Source organism: Leopardus geoffroyi, chromosome E3 (genome assembly GCF_018350155.1).
Source record: "Leopardus geoffroyi isolate Oge1 chromosome E3, O.geoffroyi_Oge1_pat1.0, whole genome shotgun sequence".
NCBI classification, from domain to species: Eukaryota; Metazoa; Chordata; class Mammalia; order Carnivora; family Felidae; genus Leopardus; species Leopardus geoffroyi.
The window spans coordinates 1,738,189-1,763,306 of record NC_059340.1 but is presented as its reverse complement, the minus strand read 5'-3'; the positions used below and the strand labels follow the sequence as shown (position 1 = coordinate 1,763,306).

General features: G+C 51.7%; 1 protein-coding gene across 5 annotated transcripts in view; it reads left to right on the top strand.

Moving 5' to 3' along the window:
- Positions 1-25,118, top strand: part of SNX8 (sorting nexin 8) — a 68,902-nt gene that overhangs the window by 25,566 nt on the left and 18,218 nt on the right. Inside the window, exon 1 of one of the 5 annotated variants that reach the window (XM_045462018.1) lies at positions 3,332-3,475. The exons of 2 other annotated variants lie outside the window; for them this stretch is intronic. In XM_045462018.1, the coding sequence (XP_045317974.1) occupies positions 3,370-3,475 (106 nt within the window). In that variant the 5' untranslated portion in view covers positions 3,332-3,369. Of the gene's footprint in view, positions 1-3,331; positions 3,476-7,857; positions 7,913-25,118 lie in introns of those variants that run through there. 2 more of the 5 variants (XM_045462019.1, XM_045462020.1) reach the window with 2 other exon arrangements.

The following is a 25,118-nucleotide window of genomic DNA, read 5'->3' as shown; positions in this document are numbered from 1 at the left end:
CTCTCTCAAAAAAAGAAAAAAGAATGTTGAGGAGAAACTGGGGGTTTTATGGCATTGGGTAACGCCACAGGGGCTATTACGAGGGGGATCTCTGGTACCAGATGGTCTGGGTTCAAATCCCGGCTCTTCCGTGGACTAGCTCTGCGATCTTGGCGTGTCAGACTCTTCTGCCTTAGTTGCTGGGGCATGGAGACCATCATACTACTATTTTGTAGATTTGGTGTGACGGGTAGGTGAGTTGGTGAATTTCCAAATAAAAGGCACTTAGAAAGGTGCTCAGCACATGGTAGGTAGACGTTCAAGAAACGCTAGTTTGGTTCGTGTGCTTGGTATTTAGCGCTCTTGGCCAAATATTTCTGGCTTTCGGTCCTCCGGGCACTTGGGGGTGTCCGCCCTCTGGCTCTTCCTGGTTGGGGGAAGCGCGTCACACTTTTGGCCAGGGAGTTGCGAATGGAGGGCTGCGGGACGTTTCAGTGCTTGTGCTGGATCCTGCCGAGCTCTTTCTCTTTGTCGCGATGGCAGAACTTCCAGATGGTGGCCGCTCCATTGTCTGGGTTTCCAAGACGAGCGTGGCCGCCTTGTTATTTCAGGTGTCTGAGGGTTCAGATTGTTTCTGCAGCAGGATACAGCCTATCCTGACAAACAGGTCAACTATTATTAACGGTCAAGTCCGTAGTCCTCAAAGCGTTTCACTAACTTCTTCAAAAGGCCCCGAGCAGGATGAGGAAGTCCTTGCATTTCGGGGGGACAGCTGATAACAGCCCCTTTCTGCACGTCCACCTGCAACGTGACGTCCTGACTCCACTGTTCCAGTTGTCAGCGTGTGCCTACAGTCCTCGTTTGCCTAAATGGAAAGCGATTGATGTGACTCAAACAACAGATGAACAATGTTAATTGGATCCTTGCCATTAACCACAAGGTTTTAAAAGTCAGAAACTCTGGTCTGCTGTTTGCTGCTTCCTGAATGAAACAGAAATCGTATAAGGGTTAGTCTTCTTTGGTGCGGATCTAAAGAAGTTACAGGCAGACGAGTTTCAGCGCACGTTTCCAGGAACTTTCTAACCGTTCGAGATATCTGGCAATAGAGCCCACAGCCTGTAAGGACCGAGTTCCTTTTTCTGGAGGCATTCGGAACTGGGCACGTCAGAACCCACCGCTCACTCCCCTTTCCTCTCACGACACCTATGTTTCCAGCCCTATCACCTGCTTCACTCTGTGATGTGAGAATCCTGTTGTATCCTTGTGTCTCCCCCCCACCCCCCCCACCCCCATGCAGTACCTAGAAAATGCTCAGGCAATGTTTGCAGGAATCAAATAATCTTTCAACCTAGAACCGTGGCCTTCCACCTGGGCTGCATGTTAGAATCACTTGGGGAGCTTAAAAAAAAAATCCCAAGTCTAGGCCACACCCCAGATGAATTAAATCAGAACTTCTGGGGGCGGGCTCCAGACACAGAATATCTGAACTCTCCCCAGATGATTAGAAAGTGCAGCAAAGATCCAGAACTGCTGAACTAGAGGCTGTGGGGCCCTGTGTCAAGGGTGTTAAAAGAATACATTTAATGTTGTCACTCTTGAATAGTGTCTGTTTATACACTTCTATTAGGGTTTTACAGTTTGGAGAATCCAGTGAACTTTCAAATCTTTAATAAAGATTTTATAATCTAGTGAGGGACAGAGATACATGCCGAGTAATACCAGGACATCAGCAGTGTGTGTGTGGGTGTAGGCGCACGCCCGAGTGAGTGTGTGTTTGGGGACTGGATAGACGCAGAGTCAGGGAAAAGTGCTGAGCCCATCATTTGATGCAACAAGCCCTGAAAGGAAGCCCCGGTGGCGGAAGGAAATAGCATCAGATGGGGGTCTGTGCATCACAGGATCCTGCAGTGTCCCCCCCCCCCCCCCCCCCCCCCGCCCTGTGACTTGGAAAAGCCCATCTGGAGAAAGGGATAGCACTTGCTAGGTTACAGTGGGGGGGGGGTGCGGGGAGAGCCTCTCTGACTGTGTCAGCTCTCTGGGATGTCCTTGGGTGCGGTGATCTGTAACTGAGGCAGGGTCCAGCTGTAGCAAGGAAAACCAGCTACCTGGGGAAGACTGGGACCTTTCTTGGGACCCCGACAGGGAGGGGGAGGGGGGTCGGTCTGGGCTCTAGATCGCTATAATCAGCCCCCAGGGGGCGTTGGTGGGCATCAGAATCCGGAGGTCCAAGATTCTGACTTTGGAAACGAGGCCCTCCCTCATGGAGCCCTTCCTGGCGCCCCAGCTTCCTCTTCTGCCATTTCTGCAGCCACACTTTTAGCTCCAGGAGGACCACAGCGTCTGCAGCTGCCTGATGTCTCAGAACCTTCGCGCCTGCTGGAGGCCGCTCCTTCTGCTGAACTCCTCATCTCCAGCATCAGCTCAGGCAGGCTCTGCCCCACCCAGGGGTCCCTTCATCTGTTCCGGTGCCCCCACAGCCTCACTTTGGAACAGCCAGGACACTTGCTCTGGTGTCCTGTGGTCCTCCAGATCGGGGGAGGCACCGAATGCATCCTCCTATCTCCGGGTCCCGGCACTGGACGGCCAGGGGGAGTGGGTGAGTGAGCTGGTAGGGCGAGTGAGAGTGGGTGGGCAAGGGGGTGGACGAGTGGGTGAACAAGCAAGGGGGCGGGGGGAGGAGTGGGTGAGTGGAGGAATGAACGAATGAGTGGGGGATGAGTGCGTGTGAAAAGCTGAGTGACTGAGCGAGGGGGTGAATGAGTGAGTGGGGAGTGGTGCGTAAGTGAGGAGCAGAGTGAATGAGCAAGCCGGCGGGCGGGAGGGTGAGTGAGTCCTTGCGGACGGGCGGAAGGGAACGAGTGAGAGGGCGGGCGGGTGAACGAGTGAATGAGTGAGCGGAGGGGGGTGGGAGCTAAGGGAAGGGCTAGAGGCGGCGGGGGGAGCGAGGGACGAGCCGGGAGGGGTGCGGTGGCGCGGGGCGGGGAGAGGCCCACGCGGAAGTGCCGAGTGAGCGGCCGAGGGGTGAGCGTGACGGCAAGCGGCCGAGCAAGCGGCTAAGCGAGTGGGCGAGCTGAGCTGGCACCGAGCCTGCTGGGGGGAGCGGGAGCGCGGGCGGGAGCGCGGGCCAATCCTCCTGGTGGCCGCGTGGGCCAATCCTCCTGGTGGCCGCGTGGCCGGGGCGTGGCGGGGCGTGGCGAGTCCGGGCAAGGGGCGTGACAGGCCCGGGTGGGCGTGGCGAGGCCGGAGAAGGGGCGTGGCAGGCCCGGAGCGGGCGCCGCGAGGCTGGCCAGGCAAGGGGCGGGGCGGGGCCGGGCGTGGGCGGGGCGTGCCGGGGTGGGCGCGGCCAGGCGGGCGGGCGGGCGCGGAGGAAGTCACGTGGCGCGCGCTCACATGACTGGCGGCGTGATGGACCGGCTGCCGGGGGAGGCAGGCGCGGCGCCAGTCGCGGCGGCAGCTGAGGCGGAGGCTGAGGAGGAGGCGGACCCGCCGGCGGCAGGTACGGCTCGCGGTTCCCCGGGCTCCAGCGCGCGGTCCCGGGCCCGCGTCCCCCGTGACCCCGCGACCCTCGGCTCCCTGGGTGTCGGCGGCGCCCCGCGTGCCCCTGCCACGCCGAGGAGCGCGCTGTGGCGCCGCGGGCCGAGGGACCCGAGCACCTGCTTAGGTTTGTCCCGGCCGCGCTCTTCTGCCCGCGCCTCCCGGTGCAGGGCCCCCTCGGGGACGGACGTCCCCCGCCCCCCGCGGTGCCGCCCCGCCCGGCCGCGTGGGGCGCAGCCCAGGACTTTGCGGGGCTCCGACGAGAAATTGGGAGTTCGCCCCAGCAATCCGGACAGACTTCGCCGGGAGTGCTTCCGAGCTAGCGGATGAGCGTGAACACGGAAAGGCGTGCGCCAGGCTTGGCTTTTCTAGCATGCTCCCTGTTGAAAAGTTCCTTCCTCTAGTCCTAGTCCTCTAACTGCAGAACACACGTAGGGGGATGTTGGTAGGAGTTACTACCTCTTCTTGGTGCTGGCGGGGGGGGGGGGGTGGCACGAGGTTGAGGGACTCCTCCTGGCGGTCTGGCGAGGTGTCTCCAGGGGGCTGTGCTCACCCTAAGTGCTGGGGGGCTACGAGAGGGCTCATTCATTAGGGAGGAACAGGAAGGGGGCGTCAGGGAAGCTGCTGGGGCGTGGGCGTTGGACTGGACTGACTAATTGATATGAAAGATCCTGGGTGAGTCTACGTCTGCACTGAAGTCCCCCACCCCCAAAGTTGGTCTTTAGATTTTTCATTTCATTTGGAGCTGGGTAAGAGGACGCATGTGATGGCTCTTGCTGTTGGTTAGAACATTGTGTCCTCGAGGTCTCACGTTGGCGCCCAGCGTGGGCAGTCCGTCTCATACCAGGGCTGTAGCCTTGCCCCTTTGGCTGGGTCACATTTGGAAATGGGAGGCTGTTTCCCCTCGGATTATAAAGCAGTTCATAGTTGCTGGATGTGGTGGTGGTGGTGGCTCAGGGGTCTCTCTGCAGGTACAGGTAACTGCAGGAGGTGTTTGAGGCAGGACTCCACTTATGGCTGCCAGTTACGGATGGCACCAGCTCTCCAAGACTGCCTTTCCTGCAACTTGGTCTGGAATTTCCATGGTAGCTGGCCTCCTTTGGGGTCGTGGCGATCTTATTAGGCCCGCTCATGGTATCCCCAGTGCAGCCAGTACCTCTGTGTTTACAGAGGGCTTTCTATAGCCGGCTGAGTCTCAAATTCAGGGTTCACGGATTGCTGGGATGTAAGCTGTCATTTCATCCCATTTAAAATCTTTTGACCATCCCATGAGGCAGGTGACGTGGTAGAACAAACCTTTTTTTACACTGGGATAAAGGAAACCCAGAGGCAAGTGACTTGCTTGAAGTGGGCAGTGTTAAGGAGGCACGGTCAAGGTGGGAATCGTGGTTGGGTGGGCTGGAGTCAGAAAATCTAAGCCTTTGAGACCGAATCTTGTCCGTCGACCATAAATGTGAATCTCACATTGATTTTGATTTGTTGAAGGGTTTGTGTTTATGGATACAGAATGAATTTTCTCTGGTGTCCTGTCTACACAGGCAGAGCCCACACGTAATCGTGGGGACTGTGAGGTCTAGGACTTTGTGGTGCTTTTGAGATTGTGAGCAGAAATTGTGTTCACTTTTTCAGCATTAAGAGTCTTATATTGTGGTTCTTTGACGTTTAAGCTGTGAACGGTAACTCTCTAAACATTTAACTTTCAATTAAGCAGTATATGGATAAACACATTTTCTTTAAAAAAAAAATGTAGAGGGGGCGCCTGGGTGGCGCAGTCGGTTAAGCATCCGACTTCAGCCAGGTCACGATCTCGCGGTCCGTGAGTTCTAGCCCCGCGTCAGGCTCTGGGCTGATGGCTCAGAGCCTGGAGCCTGTTTCCGATTCTGTGTCTCCCTCTCTCTCTGCCCCTCCCCCGTTCATGCTCTGTCTCTCTCTGTCCCAAAAATAAATAAATGTTGAAAAAAAAATTAAAAAAAAAATGTAGAACATTATTAACTAGGTGGAAATCTCACCTCGATTGCCATCACCCTCTCTTTACCAGAGGTGACAGTTGTTACCAGTTCGGGATGGATTCTCTCCGTTCTGTTTTTATATTTTATACATTCGCGTTCCCAGAAAACATGCCGCCTTGTGCCTACATGCCCGTGTTTCCCCAGGACCGTGTATTAGTTTTCTGCCGCTGCTCTAACAATTTACCGCAAACATGGTGGCTTCAACAGCACAGATGTATCATCTCCCAGATCTGGAGGTCAGCAGTCCAAAATCGGTTTCCCTGGGCTAAAACCAGGTGTGGGCAGGGCTGCGTTCCTTCTGGAGGCCCTGGGGAAAATCCATTTTCTGGCCTTTCTAGCTTGCAGACGCCTCCCACATTCCTTGGCCGATGGTCCCCTTTCTCCAGCAGCCATGAGCACGTCTTTCCCATGCTGTCATTTCTCTGGTTCTCCTTTTGTTGTTTCCTTCTTTCCCTTTGAAGGACCCCTGGACTACATTGGGCCCACCTGGGTAGTCCACAGCCCGCGCCCTATTTTAAGGTCAGCGGCTTGGCAACCTGAATTCCATCTGCTACCTTAGTTTCCCTTCCCTGTGGAAACAACAGATTCAGCTTCCAGGGGTTAGGTCGTGGACACCTTCGGGTGGGAGGGGCGTTATCCTGCCTTCCATGAGTAGATGCTGTAGGAGTGGAATTGCCAGGTCACAGGGTTTGCACCTCTTTTGTTTTAACAGGTAGTGACGCATTGCCCTCTGTGGTGCCTATCACCCGTTTAGTCAGCAACGTGCTTTATTAAGAACATCGTTTCCTCAGGGGCGCCTGGGTGGCTCAGTTAAGCGTCCAACTTCGGCTCAGGTCACGATCTCAGGGTTTGTGGGATCGAGCCCTGTGTCGGGCTCTGTGCTGACAGCTTGGGGCCTGGAGCCTGCTTGGGATTCTGTGTCTCCCTCTCTCTCTGCCCCTCCCCCACTCTGTGTGCCTGTCTCTTTCCCTCTCTCTCTCTCTCTCTCTCTCTCTCTCAAAAATAAACATTAAAAAAAAAAAACACACCCTTTCCTCATAACCTCATCAACACTAAATCCCATTTTTTAAACTCTTCAGATTTACAAAAATTAAGAATGTGTCTCATATTTGTTTGGACTTCCATTTTCTCCAGTGTTAGTGGAGTTTAGTTTCTTGTCATGTTTTCATCTTGTGTGGCCTCTCTGAGCTCACTGTTCATATCTTTTGCCCATTTTGTTAGGAGTGTATCTTTTTTCATGTTGAATTGTAGAATTTCTTTTTTCATTTTAAACATAGGCCGTTTGTGGCTTGTACAGTAAAATTATAACTAGCAAAATGTCTGATTGGAACATTCTACTCTCTGTGCGGGATGAGAGTTTATTTCAGGGCCTCTTTTGAGGCTATAAAGCTCAGCAACTGTGACGTAGAATAAGAATGGCAACGGATGAATGTGATAGATGCTTGATTGTGCAATTTGATTTTTTGAGGTTGCATCATACCCTGATAAAAATATACACGCATGACCACTGTGTATCATAGGCCCACTTTCCTGCAGTCCGATGGACCTAAACTTGGTCTTTAGCCCAAGGGAGAATCGGCTTCAGTTCTGTTAGAGTGGCTCAGTGGATGGCATTCCAGACATTCCATTTGGTTAGGAAGCTCCCAGCCACTTGTCTCCTGGTTTTCTCTGGGGTCATGCCTGAGCTCTGCTCATCATTGGAGCTCCTGTGCACTGGCCCCCACCTTCTCTGCATGCCTGGGCCCTTTCCTTGCTCTCTCTGCCCCAGCCACCACCCCTCGCCTGCTGCTTTCTGGGTGTACATTGGTCAGAATTCAGTGAGCTGTCACTTAAGATGTATGCATGTGGGTTAAATTATATCTCAAAGTGCTGACTACATTCAGAAAAAAAAAAAAAAAAAAAAAACAACCCTTCCTGTCCACCCTGCTCCCCTTCATTACACGCATTTTGATTGTAAACTCTCGACAGGCAGAAAGTATTATTTTTCTTTACATACCAGTATCTAGAATAAGATCTGCTATGTAGAAAAGGCTTAGAGGTTTAAATAGAATTACGTTTTCATCATACGTTTTTTAAGGATAGTGTCACATTTTAACTTGGTAACAGTGGTAGCTGTGGAAATATGATTTAAGTTTGCTTCCTTGGTCTTTCAACTCTCTGTCATACAGACATACCCAATTTGCAAGGTAAAATGTGTCAATTTGAAGAAAGAGGAACTAACTGAATCACTATTATGTAGAACGGATTTTGCCAGAATTTGTGGTTAGCAAGAAAGTGATGTGTTCCGGGTGGGGGAATTCTGTTTTGGTATTATTTTTTCCTTCCTAAGAAAAAGACATCACAAACAGAGATGTTTTGCCCACGCTGCTTGCTGGGGGGAGCCTGGAGTGGTGAGTGTTGGGACAGGGGCTCCGTGAGGCCTGTCTGGGAACAGGCCTGCACCCCCCCCCCCCCCCCCCCGGGTACTTGGTGAGCGGGGCTCCGGATCACGTTACCCTCTGAAGGACTGCAGTGTTTTCATGATAGAATCACTCAAAAACCATAACGAGACTTAAGGGGGTAGCTGTTCTTTGTGAAAGTAATCAGGACGAAAGTGCCCTGGAGCGCGGGGGGCTTGGGATGGCCCAAGGTACACGCGTGCTGTGAGCCGTTGGAGTGATAGGGGACTCGGGCCACGCTTCATGGTTCCCGCTGGCTGGGTGGTGGGAGTGGAGCAGGTGTTGGGTGGGGTTTTGTCGTACTCCCGACCAGTTTGGAGTTTGTGTGTTCAGCAGAGTTGAAGTGAAATTACGTGACGTTTGATTAATTCCAGGGAAGCTTGGTATGGACTGGCCAGACTTGTGGCTAGGTACTGTCTCTGCGAAGTACGTTTTCGTGACCTCCCGAGGATCTTTCAGAAACGATCTGTGCTGGTAAAGTTTGTCTGCCAGAAGTCTTACGAATGAGTTGTCATCAACCCAGTGAAATTGCATTGTTGTGTGAGAATTTGCGCTTTGAGGAGGATGTTGTACAGGAATGTGACTGCGAGTACACACGTTTTATAAACGGAGAAATCAGCCACAGTTCCACCATTTCAATGCAACCACTGCATTTTAGCATACGCTTGACTTTTTTTATTTTATTTTATTTTTTTATTTTTTATTTATTCATTTTTTTTCAACGTTTATTTATTTTTGGGACAGAGAGAGACAGAGCATGAACGGGGGAGGGGCAGAGAGAGAGGGAGACACAGAATCGGAAACAGGCTCCAGGCCCTGAGCCATCAGCCCAGAGCCCGACGCGGGGCTCGAACTCACGGACCGCAAGATCGTGACCTGGCTGAAGTCGGACGCTTGACCGACTGCGCCACCCAGGCGCCCCTAGCATACGCTTGACTTTTGAACGACACAAGTGTGAACTACGCGGATCCACTTGTACGCGGGGTTTTTTTTTTGATCAGTATGGTGCGGTACGGTAAGTGTATTTTGTGTTATGATTTTCCTAACATTTTTTTTTTCTCCAGCTGATTTTATCGGAAGGTTATGGTGTAGAACACACACACAAAATATGTATTAATTGATCTTTTATTACTTACTGGTAGGGCTTCCTGTCAACATCTGGCTGTTAGCGGTTAAGTTCTTGGGGAGTCAAAAGTTCTACATTGATTTTCCACTTTGCAGGGGGTAGGGTTGGCGCCCCTAACCCCCATGTTGCTTGAGGGTCAGCTGTTACTTCCTTCTTCCCGCGCGTATGCTTTTTACGTCTTCCTAGTGCATTTACGCTTTACGGCCTAGCCTTTCCACTCAACATTTTTCTACACTGTTGAAAATAGTCTTTGTAATTCTCTACTTAATGCCGGCATGGTCCTGCGTCAAGCTCTCGATTCGTGCTTCTGAAGTGCTAACGTCATACGATTTGTGTTAAAGATCCTCTTGCCACGTGTTTTTCAGAAAATGATTCTTTAAATCGAACCGATGTTAACCTTGCCCTCCTGCTTGCACTTGGTCTCTCCCGCTCTGCCCGTTCCCACTTCAGAGGTGATCTCTGTTATCAGACTTTCCTGTTGGATTAGGGTTTCAGTAATCTCGGTTATTGGGCTTTGAGAACGGGGGGACGCCCTTGGGTGACCTGTTCAGGCATCTTTGCAGATGTGAGACCTGAGTCCCTCCACCCTCCCCTGAGGATGTCCAGAGAGGCCCGAGAAAACGTACACCGGTGACTCCAGTTTCAGTCAAGTTACAAAACATGCAGAATTAGACTCTTGTGTGGGGATGCTGCCGCAGGTTATAAAACTATCAATGAAAGGCAAGGAAGATCATGAGAAGTAGGTGGTGGTCACCTCTGTTAGGAGAAAAGGGGTTTGACCTAAAATGTTTACTGGACAAGGTGGGCTTTTTAATTTTCGACCTGGATGTGTGTTTGAGATATAATTATGTTAAACTGTCCATAGACCTTACAGCCCTTTCTCTGTGCATGTTATCTGCTTCACTGTAGAAAATGTGGAGGGAAAACCCAAGATCCCAAGATGTCAAGTGCACCTGCTAACGATCTGCAGTTTGCCAGGCAGAGGTGGGCGCAAGGGGTCTTGTTTTAAAACAGTTTTGTAGGCATTCTGACCTCCCTTGTTTTCTACTCTGTAGTTAACATTGGAAGTATATTTACGGTGAAATACGTGTTTCATCGTATCCTTGTCCACTCCTAATGGCCAACCTTGCAGCGAATCAGCAGGACGGTCTCCTGGCTGCCGCTGTTTCTGGTGTCTGTGTCTGAATACAGTTGGCGCTGGTGAGCCCAGCTGTTTCGGTGGCCCCGGGGACCAGCAGGAACCAGACCTGACGGCCACGGGCAGGTGTCATGGCAGGAGGGATGTCTGGGGACCTCACCTGCTGTTAACAGTATCTCCATGATGGAGACGGCAAAGGCCATCTTCCGTAAAGGAGGGTCAGGTGATAGTCGTGACTTCGCACTGTTAATTGCCTTTGGGACCGTAATTGCACCTCCCAGCTCCTGAGAAATGCCACTCACTGCTGGGTTTTTGCATTTTCAGCTCTTCAGAGTGTGGGGAAAGTGTGTGTGTGCAGTTCTTTATCTCAGGGTGTCTCGTGTACCACCGTTCTTCTTAGGGTGGACAGTGAAGTCGGGAGTCTCCTCGGAGTACCTGTAGAAGGCTAGTTGTTTTCTTTTTTTTATTTTAATGTTTATTTTTGAGAGAGAGTGTGTGTACGTGTGAGAGAGTGAGCTTGCGCACAGGTTGGAGAGGGGCAGAGAGAGGGGAGACACAGCATCTGAAGTGGGCTCCAGGCTACCGAGCCGTCAGCACAGAGCCCGACGTGGGGCTCAAACTCACTAACCGTGAGATCATGACCTGAGCTGAAGTCGGACGCTCAACTGGCTGAGCCACCCAGGCGCCCCGCCTGCAGAAGTTGAGAGGTGAGCTGGCTTGTGTGGCAGTGGGCGTGTTTCCTGAGATGCACTGTGTTATGAGTGGAAAGTGTCCCATCTTTTGCCTCCTCCTGGCAGACCTCCACAAAGGGCATTCTTGGTGACCAGAGGACGCGTTGTATTGATGACAAAGCCTGGCAGAGCGCTTCCTGTAGGAGGTGCCTTCCTCCTCATGGACATCCTGCAAAGTCAGTCGTCTATGAACCCCACTTTACAGATGGGGAAACTGAGGCGGCAGCAGTCCCATCGCTCACCCATGACCGGAGAGTGGGATTCACCCCCGGCAAGCGTGGGGCTCCCGTTCGGAAGCGGCAGACGTAACCTCTTGGCTACCGTCTACGCAGGCCGAACTTCCCGTAAGTTCGCTTTGCCAGCTGTTCCCAGACCTCGAACTTTCCCTCTTCTGAAGGTTTCACGTACGGTGAGATGTTTCCGTGTGGCTGTCCTGAAAATCGCCACCGCAGACCACTGTGAGATGTTAGCCTCTCTCTTTTCGGAAAGGGGGTGCACTTGACATGGCACAATGGGCCGAACAAGGAGCCTGGCAGTCCGGAAATTGTGTGTGCGCTACAGTCGTTGGAGGCAGAACGGTCACTTGCGTGGTTTGCGCGCGGGTGTCAGCTCTGCCCCGCGTCTGCCAGAGCCATCCGGTTCAGTCTGGGGAGCCGCGGGTCGACTGGAGCATAGGTTTCCTGGAGAGAGATGTGACAGCACCCGGAAACACATTTTGCCAAGCACAGGCCAAATTCCCTCATCTAATGAAGGTGTTGGGATTATCCTGGCTGACCCATTCGCAGTCTTTGGGTTGCAGACACCAGAGGACGGTCCAGCCTTCTCTGCGTGGGAGATGAGACCTCCAGATTCAGCGCAACTTGGCTGTGGAGGCAGGACTGACTACGTGTTTCTCTTACTGTGACATTTTTCACGGTCCCTAATTTGTCCATGCCAATTTCTGGGGCGTTCCTGTCCCTGGCTGATTAATGGCATTCCGGGTCCTCTACCCTGCAGGCCGCTGGATGGCTTGTCTTATTTTTTGTGATTCCTTCCGTAGACCAATGGGGGTTTGTTCGAATGGATTTAATTGTATCTCACTTGGTTTCCAATGCCAGTGACTGCTTGGAATTTTATTAGTGGGGCCTAATTTGGCTGTGAATGCAGGCTCTCTATGTAGCTTTGACTGAGATAGAGCACACTCGGTCCTGCTAGATATTTTCGAATATTTTCACTTTCACGGCAACAGATCCTAGAAAACCTGAGTCACTTTCAGACTGAACCAGTCAGACCCAGGGTGAGGGTTTAAACAAAGAACAATCTCCCAACAGATTGAATTTGGTTACAGAGAGAGATCATGATTCTTTTTGGAATTGGACTCCTTTTTTGTAAGTTATTCCAAGATTCCCCAAATTACTATTAGCTAAAATAGTACTGCTTTTGAACTCTGGAAAAAAAATCACCAGGCCTCCCCACAGATAAACATTCTGAAAGTGAGAGACCGAAGAGGTTTTTTGAGGAATACACCCAACTTGACCGGGGCCCTTTCAGCAGCATGTTTGGAAAGATTCGTGGAGAAGCAGAGATCTGGTGGCCCCCGTGCTGGTTCCTCTCGCTCCAATTTGAGACAGGAAATCATCTGATAAGTGACTGTTTTTGGCCCTCAGCTTCAGTTTTGTGATGTCTTCAGGAGACAGACCCATGATTTTTTCCCCCCCTCTGTGGTTTGGTCTCTTGCATTGCCCTCGGAAAGGAGTAGCCACCCATAGGTTGCAAACGTCTCGTTTGTGTGCAAGTGGTTCACACGTGTCTTTGAGCTCCCAGGGACAACCCGCGATCTGTTCGGGTCTTGACCAGAGCAAGATGCCGTCGTTGTGGCGCGCGACCCGTGCTTGAGGCAGTGAGAACGCCGGGCCTCCGGTTCATTCGATCTGTGATCTGGAAGTTTGTGTCTGGCCTCTGCCCTGCCGGTCTTTTGGAGAAGAAAAGCTGGGGCGCCAGGCACTGTGCTGGATGCTTTGACATATTTTCTTTAACACAAACTTCTTGTAGCTGAACAGTGTTGAAGATGGTACCATTCCCATCTTAGAGATGAGAAAACTGAGTGCAGCGAGGTGAGCTCTCTGTTCGGGGTCACAGAGGAGTCAGGGATTTGCGTGGACACCATCGGACCTCTGGCCCCAGGCATGGGGTGTGCCTGTCCTGGCTCCTCTCCCCATGAGTCAGGGAGGGAATACAGGATTGGGTGTCGTCACGTAACCTGTACAGGTTCAGGCCCCACCGCTTAGCTGCTCGCCAGCGCTGTGACCTTGGCGGGTCACAGCACAGACCTCGCCAGGCTGTGCTGCTAGAGCCTTGCTTTCACGTCTGGTAAATGGGACCACGGTGCCTACTTGAAGGGTTTTCTAGGACTAAAGAGAGATGATGTAGACGTTCCGCGAGTCCCCCACGCAAAGAGGTTTCGTTGGGAAGGGCCCTTGCCGGAATGGTGGTCGGCAACGCACGCAGCTGTCCAGATGGCCAGGTCCATCCCTGCCTTTGAATTCGTGGGTAGAGTGAGGGGTGGGAGACACCCTTCCTAAGGGCAGCTTCGTTTGTTCTCAGCATTCAGTGGCTGCTTCCAGTTCTGACGTGCAGCTTCGTAGCCACAGGGATGACCCGGACCCCAGGGGCCGCTGGAAGTTTCCGTGGCAACGACACCGGCTAGGCTTTTTTGCTTGTGCCAGGAACAGCCAGAGGGTTTCTCACGTAGATGATCCTTCCCCCTTCTCGGTAGACGTCTTCGCTCAAGATTGCAGGCCGGCTGTGCTCCGGGCCCATTGCTGGCACGGGAAAGTCGTTTGCACAAGAACTGGGGAGAAGACAGGGAATTCGTAAAACATTTTTAACAGCCTTATTGAGCTCTAATCCACATACCACATAATTCTCCCATTTGAAGGACACAATTAACAGAATTGTGCAGCCATCGACATCATTTTAGAGCGTTCTCCTCTCCCCTGGAAGAAAGCCTACACCCACTGGTGGTCAGGTTCACGCTTCAGTCCCCTTTCCTCCTGGCCTGGGCAACTATTACTCTCTGTAGATTTGCCTCTTCTGGAATTTCATACAGATCGAACCGCGTGTTCTGTGTCCTTCTGCGTCTGGCTGCTTTCGTTCTGCGTCGCGTCAAGGATTATCCGTGCTGTAGCACGTACACTGTTGCTTTTAACGGCCGAATAGTATTCCGTTGTATTAAGACTCTGTATTTTACTTACCCCTTCATCACTTGGTGGACATTGGGCCGTTTCCACGTTTTGGCCATTATGAACAATGCCGCTGTGAGTTCGCGCACAAGTTTTTGTGTGGACGTGCTTGTCATTTCTCTTGGGTGACATACCTGGCAGTGGAATTTAACCTTCTGAGGAGTTGCTGGACTGTTTTCCTGTAAGTACAAGGGCTCCGGTTTCTCCGTGTCCTCACCAACACTTGTTATTGCCCGTATTTTTTTTTTAATTTTTAAAAAAGTTTTATTTATTTTGAGAGAGAGAGCATGAGTGGCAATGGGGCAGAGAGAGAGAGGGAGAGAGAGAATCCCAAGCAGTCTCTGCACTGCCTGCGTAGAGCCTGACGCAGGGCTCGAACTCATGAACCGTGAGATCACCACCTGAGCCGAAACCAAGAGTCAGACGCTTAACTGACTGAGCCGCCCAGGCCCTGTGCTTGTCTTTTCGACTGTAGCCTTCCGTGTGGGTATGAAATGGAATCTCATTGTGGCTGGGCATCTTTTCATGTGCTCATTGGCTTTTCGTATATCTTTTGGTGAGAAATGTTTATTCACATCTTTTGCCCACTTTTATTAAAAAAAATTTTTTTTAATGTTTATTTTTGAGAGAGAGAGAGCATGAGCAGGGCAGGGGTAGACAGAGAGGGAGACACAGAATCCGAAGCAGGCTCCAGGCTCTGAGCTGTCAGCACAGAGTCTGATGCGGGGCTCAAACTCACAACCACGAGATCATGACCTGAGCTGAAGTTGGCTGCTTAACCAGCTGAGCCACCCAGGTGCCCCTCTTTGCCAATTTCTTAAAAAATGTTTATTTTTGAGAGGGGGGGCAGGGGAGAGGCAGAGAGAGAGGGAAGGGGAGGATCCCAAGCACGTTTCTCTCACTGTCAGTGCGGAGCCTGATGTGGGGTTCGATCTCACAATCTGAGATCATGATCTGAGCTGAAATCGAGAGTCAGACACTTAACGGAGCCTGCAGGCACCTATCCTTTGCTCATTTTTAATTTTAATTTTATTATTTAAAAAAATTTTAACGTTTATTTATATTTGGGAGAGCGAGCATGCAGGCTTGAGAGGGGGAGGGGCAGAGAGAGGGAGACACAGAATGGTAAGCAGGCTCCAGGCTCCGAGCTGTCAGCACAGAGCCTGACGCGGGGCTCGAACTCACAAACTGCGAGATCATGACCTGAGCTGAAGTCGGATGCTTACCGACTGAGCCACCCAGGTGCCCCACTTTGCCTGTTTTTAAAATTAGGTAATTTGTCTTTTTTTTTTTTAAATTTGTGTTTTCAGAATTTCTTTGTATATTTTGGACACAAGCCCCTAATCAGATCCATGATTCATCCGTTATTTTCTGCCATTCTGTGGGCTGTCTTTTCGATGTCTCGATGATGTCTTGCAGCACGATGGTCTTTAATTTTGATGAAGTCCGTTGACCTATTCTGTTTTTCTCTTGTCTGTATTTTTTGTGTCGTGACTCATGACTTTGTCTAACCCAGGGCCACAAAGATATGTTTTTATGTTTTCTGCCAAGTGTTTTGGAGTTTTAGCGCTTTTAACATGGACCTTTAGTTACCGCGTGTGGTGTGAGGGAGGGGATCTGGCTCATTCTTTGGCCCTTGGAAACCAGTTGTGCATGTGCTGTGTGCCATCCCCGTGCCCGGCAGCGTCGGGGAGCCAGGTTCAGCGTCCCTGAACCGGGCTGGGGTGAATGTTGGGGTGTGTGAGAAGCCCACGGACGAGACACTGAGGTAGGTCAGCGAGGAGGCGGAAGTTGGAGAGTAGTGAGGCTCGCTAGACTCGCGCTCGCACAGGGCTTAGCAAACACTTCACTGTTGCAGTAGTGTTTGAACTGAGATTTGGAGAGGATTCAGCTCAGAAATTCTCAGTGAAGAAGTTCCAGAGGACTTGGAGGGACCTGAAGAGGTGGTTTATTTTTACTTTGTTTCAAGGTAAAAACACTCAAACTGTTGCAGGAAGAGGAAAGCCTTTCTTTGTTGTGCTGGTTGACGAACCAGATGGCGCGTTATGGCTTTAGTCGGGGGTTTTGCCTTACGTTCTTTTGGGGAAAAGTAGATATAGCTGTGAATTGGCCGAGGGGCTGTGGTGGAGGTGGGGAGCTGTCCCTGCTCAGCGCTCGCCCGGGGCGGCGGCATCGTTGAGAGCCTCCTCTGTGTTACCGGCTTTTGCCTCTCGCTGTGGCTCACCGAGGCACGGTTTCTGTCACCGGCAAGACCTTACTGCGATCTGTTGGCGCGGAATGGGCAAGAGGTTGTCACCCCGCCTGGGAAAGCATAGCAGGCCTTGGTGACTCTCTGTGGCTTTCCTGTCTGTGCGACTTTGGCGCCTTTCGTGCAGTCGGCAAATGGTTTTACTGAGCACCTACTGTGTGCTGGGGGCTCTTCTCGACTGTTGGGATCCTAAGCGTGGACAGAATAAGGAAGCCTCTTGTCCCGGAGTTGATGGTCTCATAGTGGGTGGTGGACACTCTTCGGACATAATGAGCCAGTGACCCATGTTAGCACTGGGGGGGCGGAGGGGATGCAGTTGGCACCGAGGACCTGCCGTGAGAAAGTGGTGTTTGAGCCACAGTTCAAAGGAGGTGAAGGAGTTGGTCTGCGGATAGTTGCGGAAAGGGCGTCCCCAGTACGAGGGCCCTGGAGCAGTGCCCAGGCTCTCACCGGCGGGTGCCTGCCGGGGCTGAAGAGAGGCGAGTGGAGGGGGCAGCAGGACATGCGTCTCCTGGCTGAGAAAGGAGAAAAGAACATTTTGGGGGGCAGTGGTGGATTTGAGGAGACTGCATTACGATCCCTTCCCCTCGGTGATTGCCGTTCTAATCGCAGGTGGGAAGGTCAAATTTTAGTTTTCTCTTTTTTAATGCCACCATGGTACATCTTTATTTTTTGGTACATCTTTTAGATTACCAAGATCACTGCAGTAACGCTCCAAAGAGGGTTTCTGAAGAAAGTCTTACTCAACATGTGTCTGTGTACAAAAGCCATCCAGGGAAGTGTCCATTAGCAGGAAATAATGTGGCAATTCTCTAGGAATTGATGCTAAGGATAGAGTCAAAAAACCCACAGCGGAATGTTTTGTGAATAGGGCTGTTCTTCACGCTGTTGACAATAGCAGGAAACATCTCATGGGAGAAGGGCTACGTGACGTTTAGTTGCATACCTGAGATGTGATGCAATCGTTACAGGTAATAGTACGTTTTTAGGAATATAGAACGGTTGTAAAGTAAATGGAAAAAATTCAAGATGAAATTTTGACTTCGCGGCCACTGTGTTAGACACAGACCCTATCAAGTGGTGAGGGGGACACAGGGAAAACACTGGGTGGGGGGCACTGCGTGAGGCAGCTGGGCCTCCTGCTGATGGCAGTGTGACGTGGGTCAGTCATTTTGGAAAACGGGAAATATTTGCTAAGCCGGACGTAAGAAATCCCAGGATCCAGGAACTTTAAGGAACATACCCAACAGAAACGAGGGGTATGTGTCCACCAAAGGACGTGTGCTAAGTGTTCATAGCAGCACCGTGTGTAATAGGAAAACCCTGGGAACTACCCAGGTGTCCAGCAGCACGATCAGTAGGTCGATCGTGGCCCGATCACGCAGCGGGGTCTGTAGCAATGACAGCTGCGTGCGGTGACATGTATGGGCCTTGCACGTTGTGCTGAGTGGAAGGAGTCAGAAACGGGAACTTACGGATTGATTCCATGTATATGGTGTAACAACAGACAGAAATAATGTGTGGGTTAGAAGGTGGCTGGCACCCTTGGCGGGGGAGTGGCCGAAAGGGGGCGGGTGTGTGTCCCGTTTCTTTATGTGGGTGCTACCCCGTTGCTATGCCGGTTCATTGACTTGAACAGATTTGATAGGTACACTCTTCTGTACTCGTGCTCTGTTCCAGTATAAACCAGAAAAAAATAATTGTGTCTGTTGTATACGACAAAATACAATGCTTGCATGCACTTTACAGACACTTATGGACACGTGGAAAGCACAAAGAGCTGCCTGGAATGGATATCCCTCAACTCTAGGACAGTGGTCACCTTCAAATAGGAAAGGGGGCCAGGGTGGGTGTGCATCTGTGACGTGTGTTTTGTATTTAAATTTTTTTTCAGAAAAAATATGACACGATGTTATGAAATCTCCATGGTAGATACACGGAATATAATATTTTCTGTACTTTTACGTCTGTTTGAAAGGTTTCACGACGAAAACAAACGTAAGTGCATTTAAAAGTATGTAGGAACACAGATGGAAGGGCAAACCATGTTCATGATGATTATGTGAATGGCTAAGGTTTTTGCGTTTACAGAAAATTTGAAAGAAACGTCATGTACACACATGGAAACACACTCTGTATTTAAGAAACTGCCTGTGTGTCTGTTGATCCCTGTGCATGCAGAGAGCACGTGCAAAGTGAACATGGGTGTGTACAGATGGTGGGGGTGGGGGGCTTTCTGTATTTAAAAGCCTGGGCGGCTCAGTTGGTTGAGTGTCTGACTCTTGATTTCAGCTCAGGTCGTGATCTCACGGTTTGTGAGTTCAAGCCCTGTCTCGGGCTCTGTGCTGACGGCTCAGAGCCTGCTTCAGATTCTCTCTCTCTGTCTCTCTCTCTGCCCCTCTCTCCTGTGCTCGCTCTTTCTCTCCCTCGAAATAAATAAACGTTTCAAATAAGATAGTGTAATGGTACGTGAAATGTTCTTGAAAGAAAACTGCGTCTGAAGGGTAGCGAAACCGAGGCTGTGACAGCCTCTGTGTGTTCGGGCTCAAGTTAGGGCTCGTTCTGGAAGGACTGTGTGCTGCACACGCGGTGTCCCTGGTGTTCCCTGGCCACCCGGCCGCTGAGCTCTCTGTTGTGAGGCCATGGCCACCATGAGGACCTGGACACTGTCGCTTCTGTTTCCTGAGAACAGCCGAATTTCAGAAGAACACAGTAGCTTAGAGCAGTTTTTGAGGGTGAGCCTGAGGAGGAGTGTCGCTGTTGAAAATCGAGGACTCCTGCTGGGTCCGTTCCCTGTAACTTGGGAGGAAGAGCTGTCACCTGGAACGCTGCTGTCGCTGCTGTCTCTGATGAGTGAGCAGAACAAGGTGGCAGCACATACGAACCCCTGGTCTGTGTCCGGTCTGGGCCGTGGGTCTAGGCGAGGCCCTGAGGTCCTTCTTCTGCTCGTCCTACGACAGCGGTTCTCAAGCTGGGGCCTCTGGACGCTTGTTGGAAACTCAGGTTCTCAGGCCCTACCCTAGACTCTGGGGGTTCAACCCAGCGACCCGAGTGTGTTTCTTTCTTTTTTTAAATTTTTTTGTAAATGTTTATTTATTTTTACAGAGAGAGAGACAGAGAGAGAGAGAGAGGGCGCATGCACGCGCGCGTGTATGAGTGGGGGAGGGGCAGAGAGAGAGGGAGACACGGAATGGGAAGCAGGCTCCAGGCTCCGAGCTGTCAGTGCAGAACCTGATGTGGGGCTCGAACTCATGAACCGTGAGCTGAAGTCACATGCTTAACTGACTGAGCCACCCAGCCACCCCCGAGTGTGTTTCTTTAATTGTACAACATACGTGGCATAAAATGTTAACCATTTTCAGGTGTGCAGTTCTGTGGCATTAAGAACATTGACGTTATTGCACAGCCATCCCCACTGTCCCTCTCCAGAACTTTCTCATCTTCCCAAATTGAACCCCATTCAGTACTGACCTCCCTCCCCCTCCCCCAGCTCCTGATACCATCACGTACTTTCTGTCCCTGTCAGTCTGACGACCCCGGGACCTCGTGGGAGTGGGTCCTCCCGTGTCCGTGAGTCTGACGACCCGGGACCTCGTGGGAGTGGGATCCTACAGTGTCCGTCCTTCTGTGTGTGGTTTGTGTCACTCAGCCTCCCGCCCTCCGCGTTCATGCAGGTGGCGGCCGGTGCCAGGATTTCCTTGCTTGTTAAGGCTGAGTGATAGTCCATCGTGTGGCCGGACCACACTGTGGTCGTCTGTCGGTGGACGCGTGGGTCGCTTCCACCTCTCGGCCGCCGGGAATCCTGCCGCCGCGAACGTGGGCGAGCGGGTGTCTCTTCGGGTCCTGCTTCCGGTTCTTCTGGGGATAGACCGGAAGCGGGATCGCTGGTCACGTGTGATTCTGTTTGGTGAGGACCTGCCCCGCCTTTTGCCTCAGCAGGGCGCTGTCCGTCTCCGCCTCCGCGTCCAGGGCGTCCGGTCCCTCCGCGTCCTTGCCCACACTTACTTCCTGACTTTGGATACTAGCCGTCGTACCCCTCAGTGTCCGGTCAAGCCCAGCACTGGACCCTGATGCATGTGCCGTCTCTCGCCGGTCCCGGTCCCACGTGCCGGTGAGCCAGCAGCCGAGGACGGCAGTAGGGACAGATCCGCGTGGTGGTAGAACGGTGAACTTGGAGGCCATCAGAACACAACTTCCCGCCCACCGTGCTGCTGAACTCTGACGGCAGGAAGCTTCCTCCCTGGCTGCCTTTGGAGGACACGTGACCTGCCACGGTGGAGAAAGCCCTTTACCCCCCGGGGCTCTCTGCAAGCAGTGAGACCCGGGGGTGGGCCGAGCTGGGGCACAGTTGGGGTATCTGCGGGTGCTTGGTGCTGTCCCTCCACGGTGGGGCGGCTGGCCGGGCTGGGTGCAGCCTCCTGTGTGTGTGCAGGGTCCCCTGGTCTGTGACTTCTGCGTTGGTCAGCATTTGCCGGGGCTTGCTTTCATGAAGTGAGGGTGTGCGTGACCGCATGCTCATTGGGCAACTCTTGTTGGTTTCCCGAAGCTTCGGCCTGTGGTGAGTGAGGAAGGGCCCCTGCTGCTGGGGGCTGTCCAGACACAGAGGGGCTGGACCTCTCCGGGGGCGTGCCCGTGGCAGGACTGCTGCCCAGAGGCTCTGATGGAAGTACGGGGGGAAGGACAGTGGGCTTTGTGTGACGTTTCATTGCTTTTCGTTTGTGGATAGCTGGCTTGGAGAATCCCAGAATTTCGGAGCCGGACACGTTGAATGCTGCTCACTGACCGTTTCCCTGTGTGCGCTGCAGAGCGGCAGAGGCCCACGCCGGGGGTCCCGCGGCGCGCCGGTGGCTGGCTTGGGAGTGATGCCACTCCCCATCAGTGCCTGTTCCTTCAACACCTGCCAGGCTGTCTTACAGTCACCTGGAGCCAGCACATCTCTGTCGGGTAGCAAGGTGTCCCCCGGGGTGGGGACTGGGCCTCATCCCTGCCACCCGTGGGGCCTCGCTCCGCGGGCCAGCCTGGATCACGGCCCCGAACACCTATTGCTACGGGCAGTTGGTTCTGCCTTTTAGTCCACGGATGCACGAAGGTGGTTCGGAGTGGAGCACGGTAATCCCGAAGGGAGGCAGGGGCTTACTCACTGATTTCTAGCAGGTAGTTACTTTGAGCTCTGGTGTCTCATTTCCCACAAGGGCCGCTGGGGCAGTGTGGAATCAGCCCGAGGCGCTGAGCCTCCGGGTCTGAGAGCCGCTTCCTTCCAACTTCTCTCGGACCGTGAGTGGCATTTCAAGGCAAGGCTTGGAACTGGGTTCTGGGTTGAGTCCAAACCCCGTGGTTGAGCAGTTGTGTGTCAGAAGGGTTGGAGCAGGGAGGGAGCACCACTAGAGAGGTCTCTGAGGGCTTGTTGCCGACGAGGGCCTGGCCCCGGGCAGGCAGCCTTACCCCTGCGTTTTACTGGTGGTAAGTGGTAAGCTCGGAGGGGGTCGCTTGCCGGGCACACACTGCTAGGAAATGAGAGACTGGGTGTCAACACACACCCGTCTGAGGTCAAAACCCATCCTTTGTCCGGAGCCTTTCAGTATGGGGCCTCGCTGCCTCTCTCGGAAACTGTTACCTGTTGGGCGGGGTGGGTGGGTGTGCAGTTCGTTTTCCATCTGATAAGGGTATTAAGTCCTGTCAGTGAACTTGACGTTTACTCCCACAGAAAACCAGACCCTTTCTCCCTGAATTTCTGCCCTTTCCACAGTGTGTGGTCTGTTGCACGACAGGTTAGCTGATCTGGAATGATCTGTTTTCCTTCTTAAACATTTGAATTCAAAAGACATGTCCCAGTTTAGGAAACTGATACTTGGAATCATAGCTTTCTTGAGATTGAAACTTCTCCAGGACCACCTGAGTGGGTCGGTCGGTTGAGCGTCTGACTTCGGCTCAGGTCATGATCTCACGGCTCGTGGGTTCGAGCCCCACGTCGTGCTCTGTGCTGACAGCTGAGAGCCTGGATCCTGCTTCGGGTTCTGTGTCTTCCTCCCTCTTTGCCCCTCCCCTGCTTGTGCCTGCTCACTCTCTCAAAAATAAATAAACATTAAAAAAAATTTTTTTTTTTGAAATTTCGACGAGAGGGGGCCCCTGGGTGGCTTAGTTGGTTAAGTGTCCAGCTCTTGGTTTCGGCTCCGGTCATGATCTCACAGTTCGTGAGTTTGAGTCCTGCCATCGGGCTCTGTGCTGACAGCGTGGAGCCTGTTTGGGATTCTGTCTCCCTCTCCACCCTCTCTCCCTCTCTCTCTGCCCTTCCTCTGGTCACTCTTTCTCGTTCAGAATAAATAAAATATAAAAAAATAAAAAAAGGGAAAATAGCAGCTTGGACAACATGATGACCCTGTTAACAAAAGTAACAATAAAATGTACCTTTTGAGTTCTGACTTTTAAATATGTGTGGGTGTGTGTGTGTGTGTTTGTGTGTGTATACATATTTCTTTCAAAGAGTGCGAGCATGAGTGGGGGAGAAAGAGCGACAGAATGTCAAGCAGGCTCCATATTCAGCTTGGAGCCTGATGTAGGGCTCGATCCCACAACCCTGGGATCATGACCTGAGCTGAAATCAAGAGTTGGACACTCAACTGACTGAGCCCCCCAGGCGCCCCTGGGTTCTGACTTTTAGATTCTCTTGTGGTCAGAGTTCAGGTTCTTCAGCAGCCTGTGGTCCTTTGGTAATCATTACTGAGCTAATATGTCTTAGATTAGTTTACGTGACCCATTAGGAAGAGAACAAAATCAGTACATGCTTGGTGCTTCCCAAATTTTCTTTCCCGCATTACTTATATCTTCCCTCTGTTCTTCTGTTATTACCTTGTTTTACATATAGGTATTTTCTACTGTACGGTTTAAATTCCCTTGTTTCGGTTACTATATTATTCCTGTTATTTTCTTAGTGATTGCCCTGGGAGTACACATCAACATGTTAATGTGTAACAATCCTGCTTGGATTAGTACAAGTTTAATTTCAGTGGCGTGTAGAAATCTTGCTCCCTTACAGCTCCCTTCCTCTCCCCATTCTGTTATCAGCTGTGCAGATTGTTTCCATATAAACTGTACGTTCCTTAAAACAGATTTACGATGACTGCCTCATACGTTGTCTTTTAAGTCACCCAGAAAAACTTACGGATAAGTTTCTACTGCCTTTCGTATTTACCGGTGCAGTTACCTTTACTGGCATTCTTTCTTTCCCCACGTGGCTTTGTCTCTCAGAAGGAACAACACGACTGGTAGTGCAGAAGTGAATTGGCTGCTTTTAGTCATCTGGGGTGTCTTATTTTCTCCTTCGGTTTGCAAGGATAGTTTTGCTGGTTGTAGAATTCTCGGTTGACCGTTCTGTCTTCCGGCACCTTGCGTGTGCCATCGCACTGCCTTGCGGCCTCCGTGGCTTCTGAGAAGTGAGCTGTTCATCTTGCCCGGTTGCTGATCTCCTGGTGCTTTCGAGAGTTTCTCTTGGTCTCTGGACACAGAACGGTGCAGTTTGAACCATGCAGTTGTGACCTGTCTAGTTGTGAATCTCCCTGACTTTATCTTGGGTGGGATTTTTTGGGTTCCTGGATTTTAAAAATCAAATTTGGGAAAAATTTGGCAGTTCATTCACCTATTCTTCCTGATCCTCTCTCTTGGGCCGCTCATGTTGATGATGATGGTACAGCCGGTGGTGTTGGTACAGCCGGTTTTGTTGTTGGTGCAGTCGGTGATGTTGGTACAGGTTGCCGAGGGGCTGTTCGTTCTTCTTATTCTGTTTTCTTTCTGTCCTCCACACCGGACGGTCTCAGTTGACCTGTCTTCAGGTTTGCTGATTCTTCCCTCTGCCCACTCAGATCTGCTGTTGAACCTTGCTTGTGAATTTTCCATTTTGTTTATTGAGCTCCTTGACTCCAGAATCTTTTCCCGCTCCTCTTGTACAGCTTTGGTCTGTTTATCCATATTTTCTATTGCTGGGACTGCTCTCCTTCTTTGCATTAGTTCTTTATTTTATTATTATTTTTAGTGTTTTTATTTATTTTTGAGAGACAGAGCATGAGCAGGGGAGGGGCAGAGAGAGAGGGAGACACAGAATCTGAAGCAGGATCCAGGCTCTCCTGAAGTCGGACGCTCAACCGACTGAGCCACCCAGGCGCCCCTCCTTCAGTTCTGTCGAATGAGTTCAATGCCTGGCCTTTCTCGGACAGTTTCTGGTGGTGGTTTTTCCCTGTGTTTGGCTGTACTGTCTTACTTCTTTGCGTGTCTTGTAAACTTCAGTTGTGAACCTGACCGTTTAAATAATATAATGTGACAGCTCTGGGGAAATCACGTTTTCTCCCCCAAGGTGTTGCTGCCGACCATTGTAGATTTATTTAATGACCTCTCAGAACGAATTCTGTAAAGTTTCTCGTGTGAGTTGTGTGTGGCTGCTCTAACAAAGCAGCACACATGGGTGGCTTGAAACAACAGGAACGTGTTGTCTCCCAGCCCTGGAGGCCCCACGTCTGAGATCCAGGCGTGGGCAGGGCTGCACTCCCTCTGAACCCCTTTAGGGGAGGGTCCTTCCTGCCTCTCCCAGCATCTGGTTGAGGCTGCCAAGGTGTTCTTGGTCTGTGGCCGTGTCCCTTCGGTCTCTGCCTCCGTTGCCATGTGCCCACCCCCGCGTGTCGGGTGCCTCTGGGTCTTTGTGTGGTC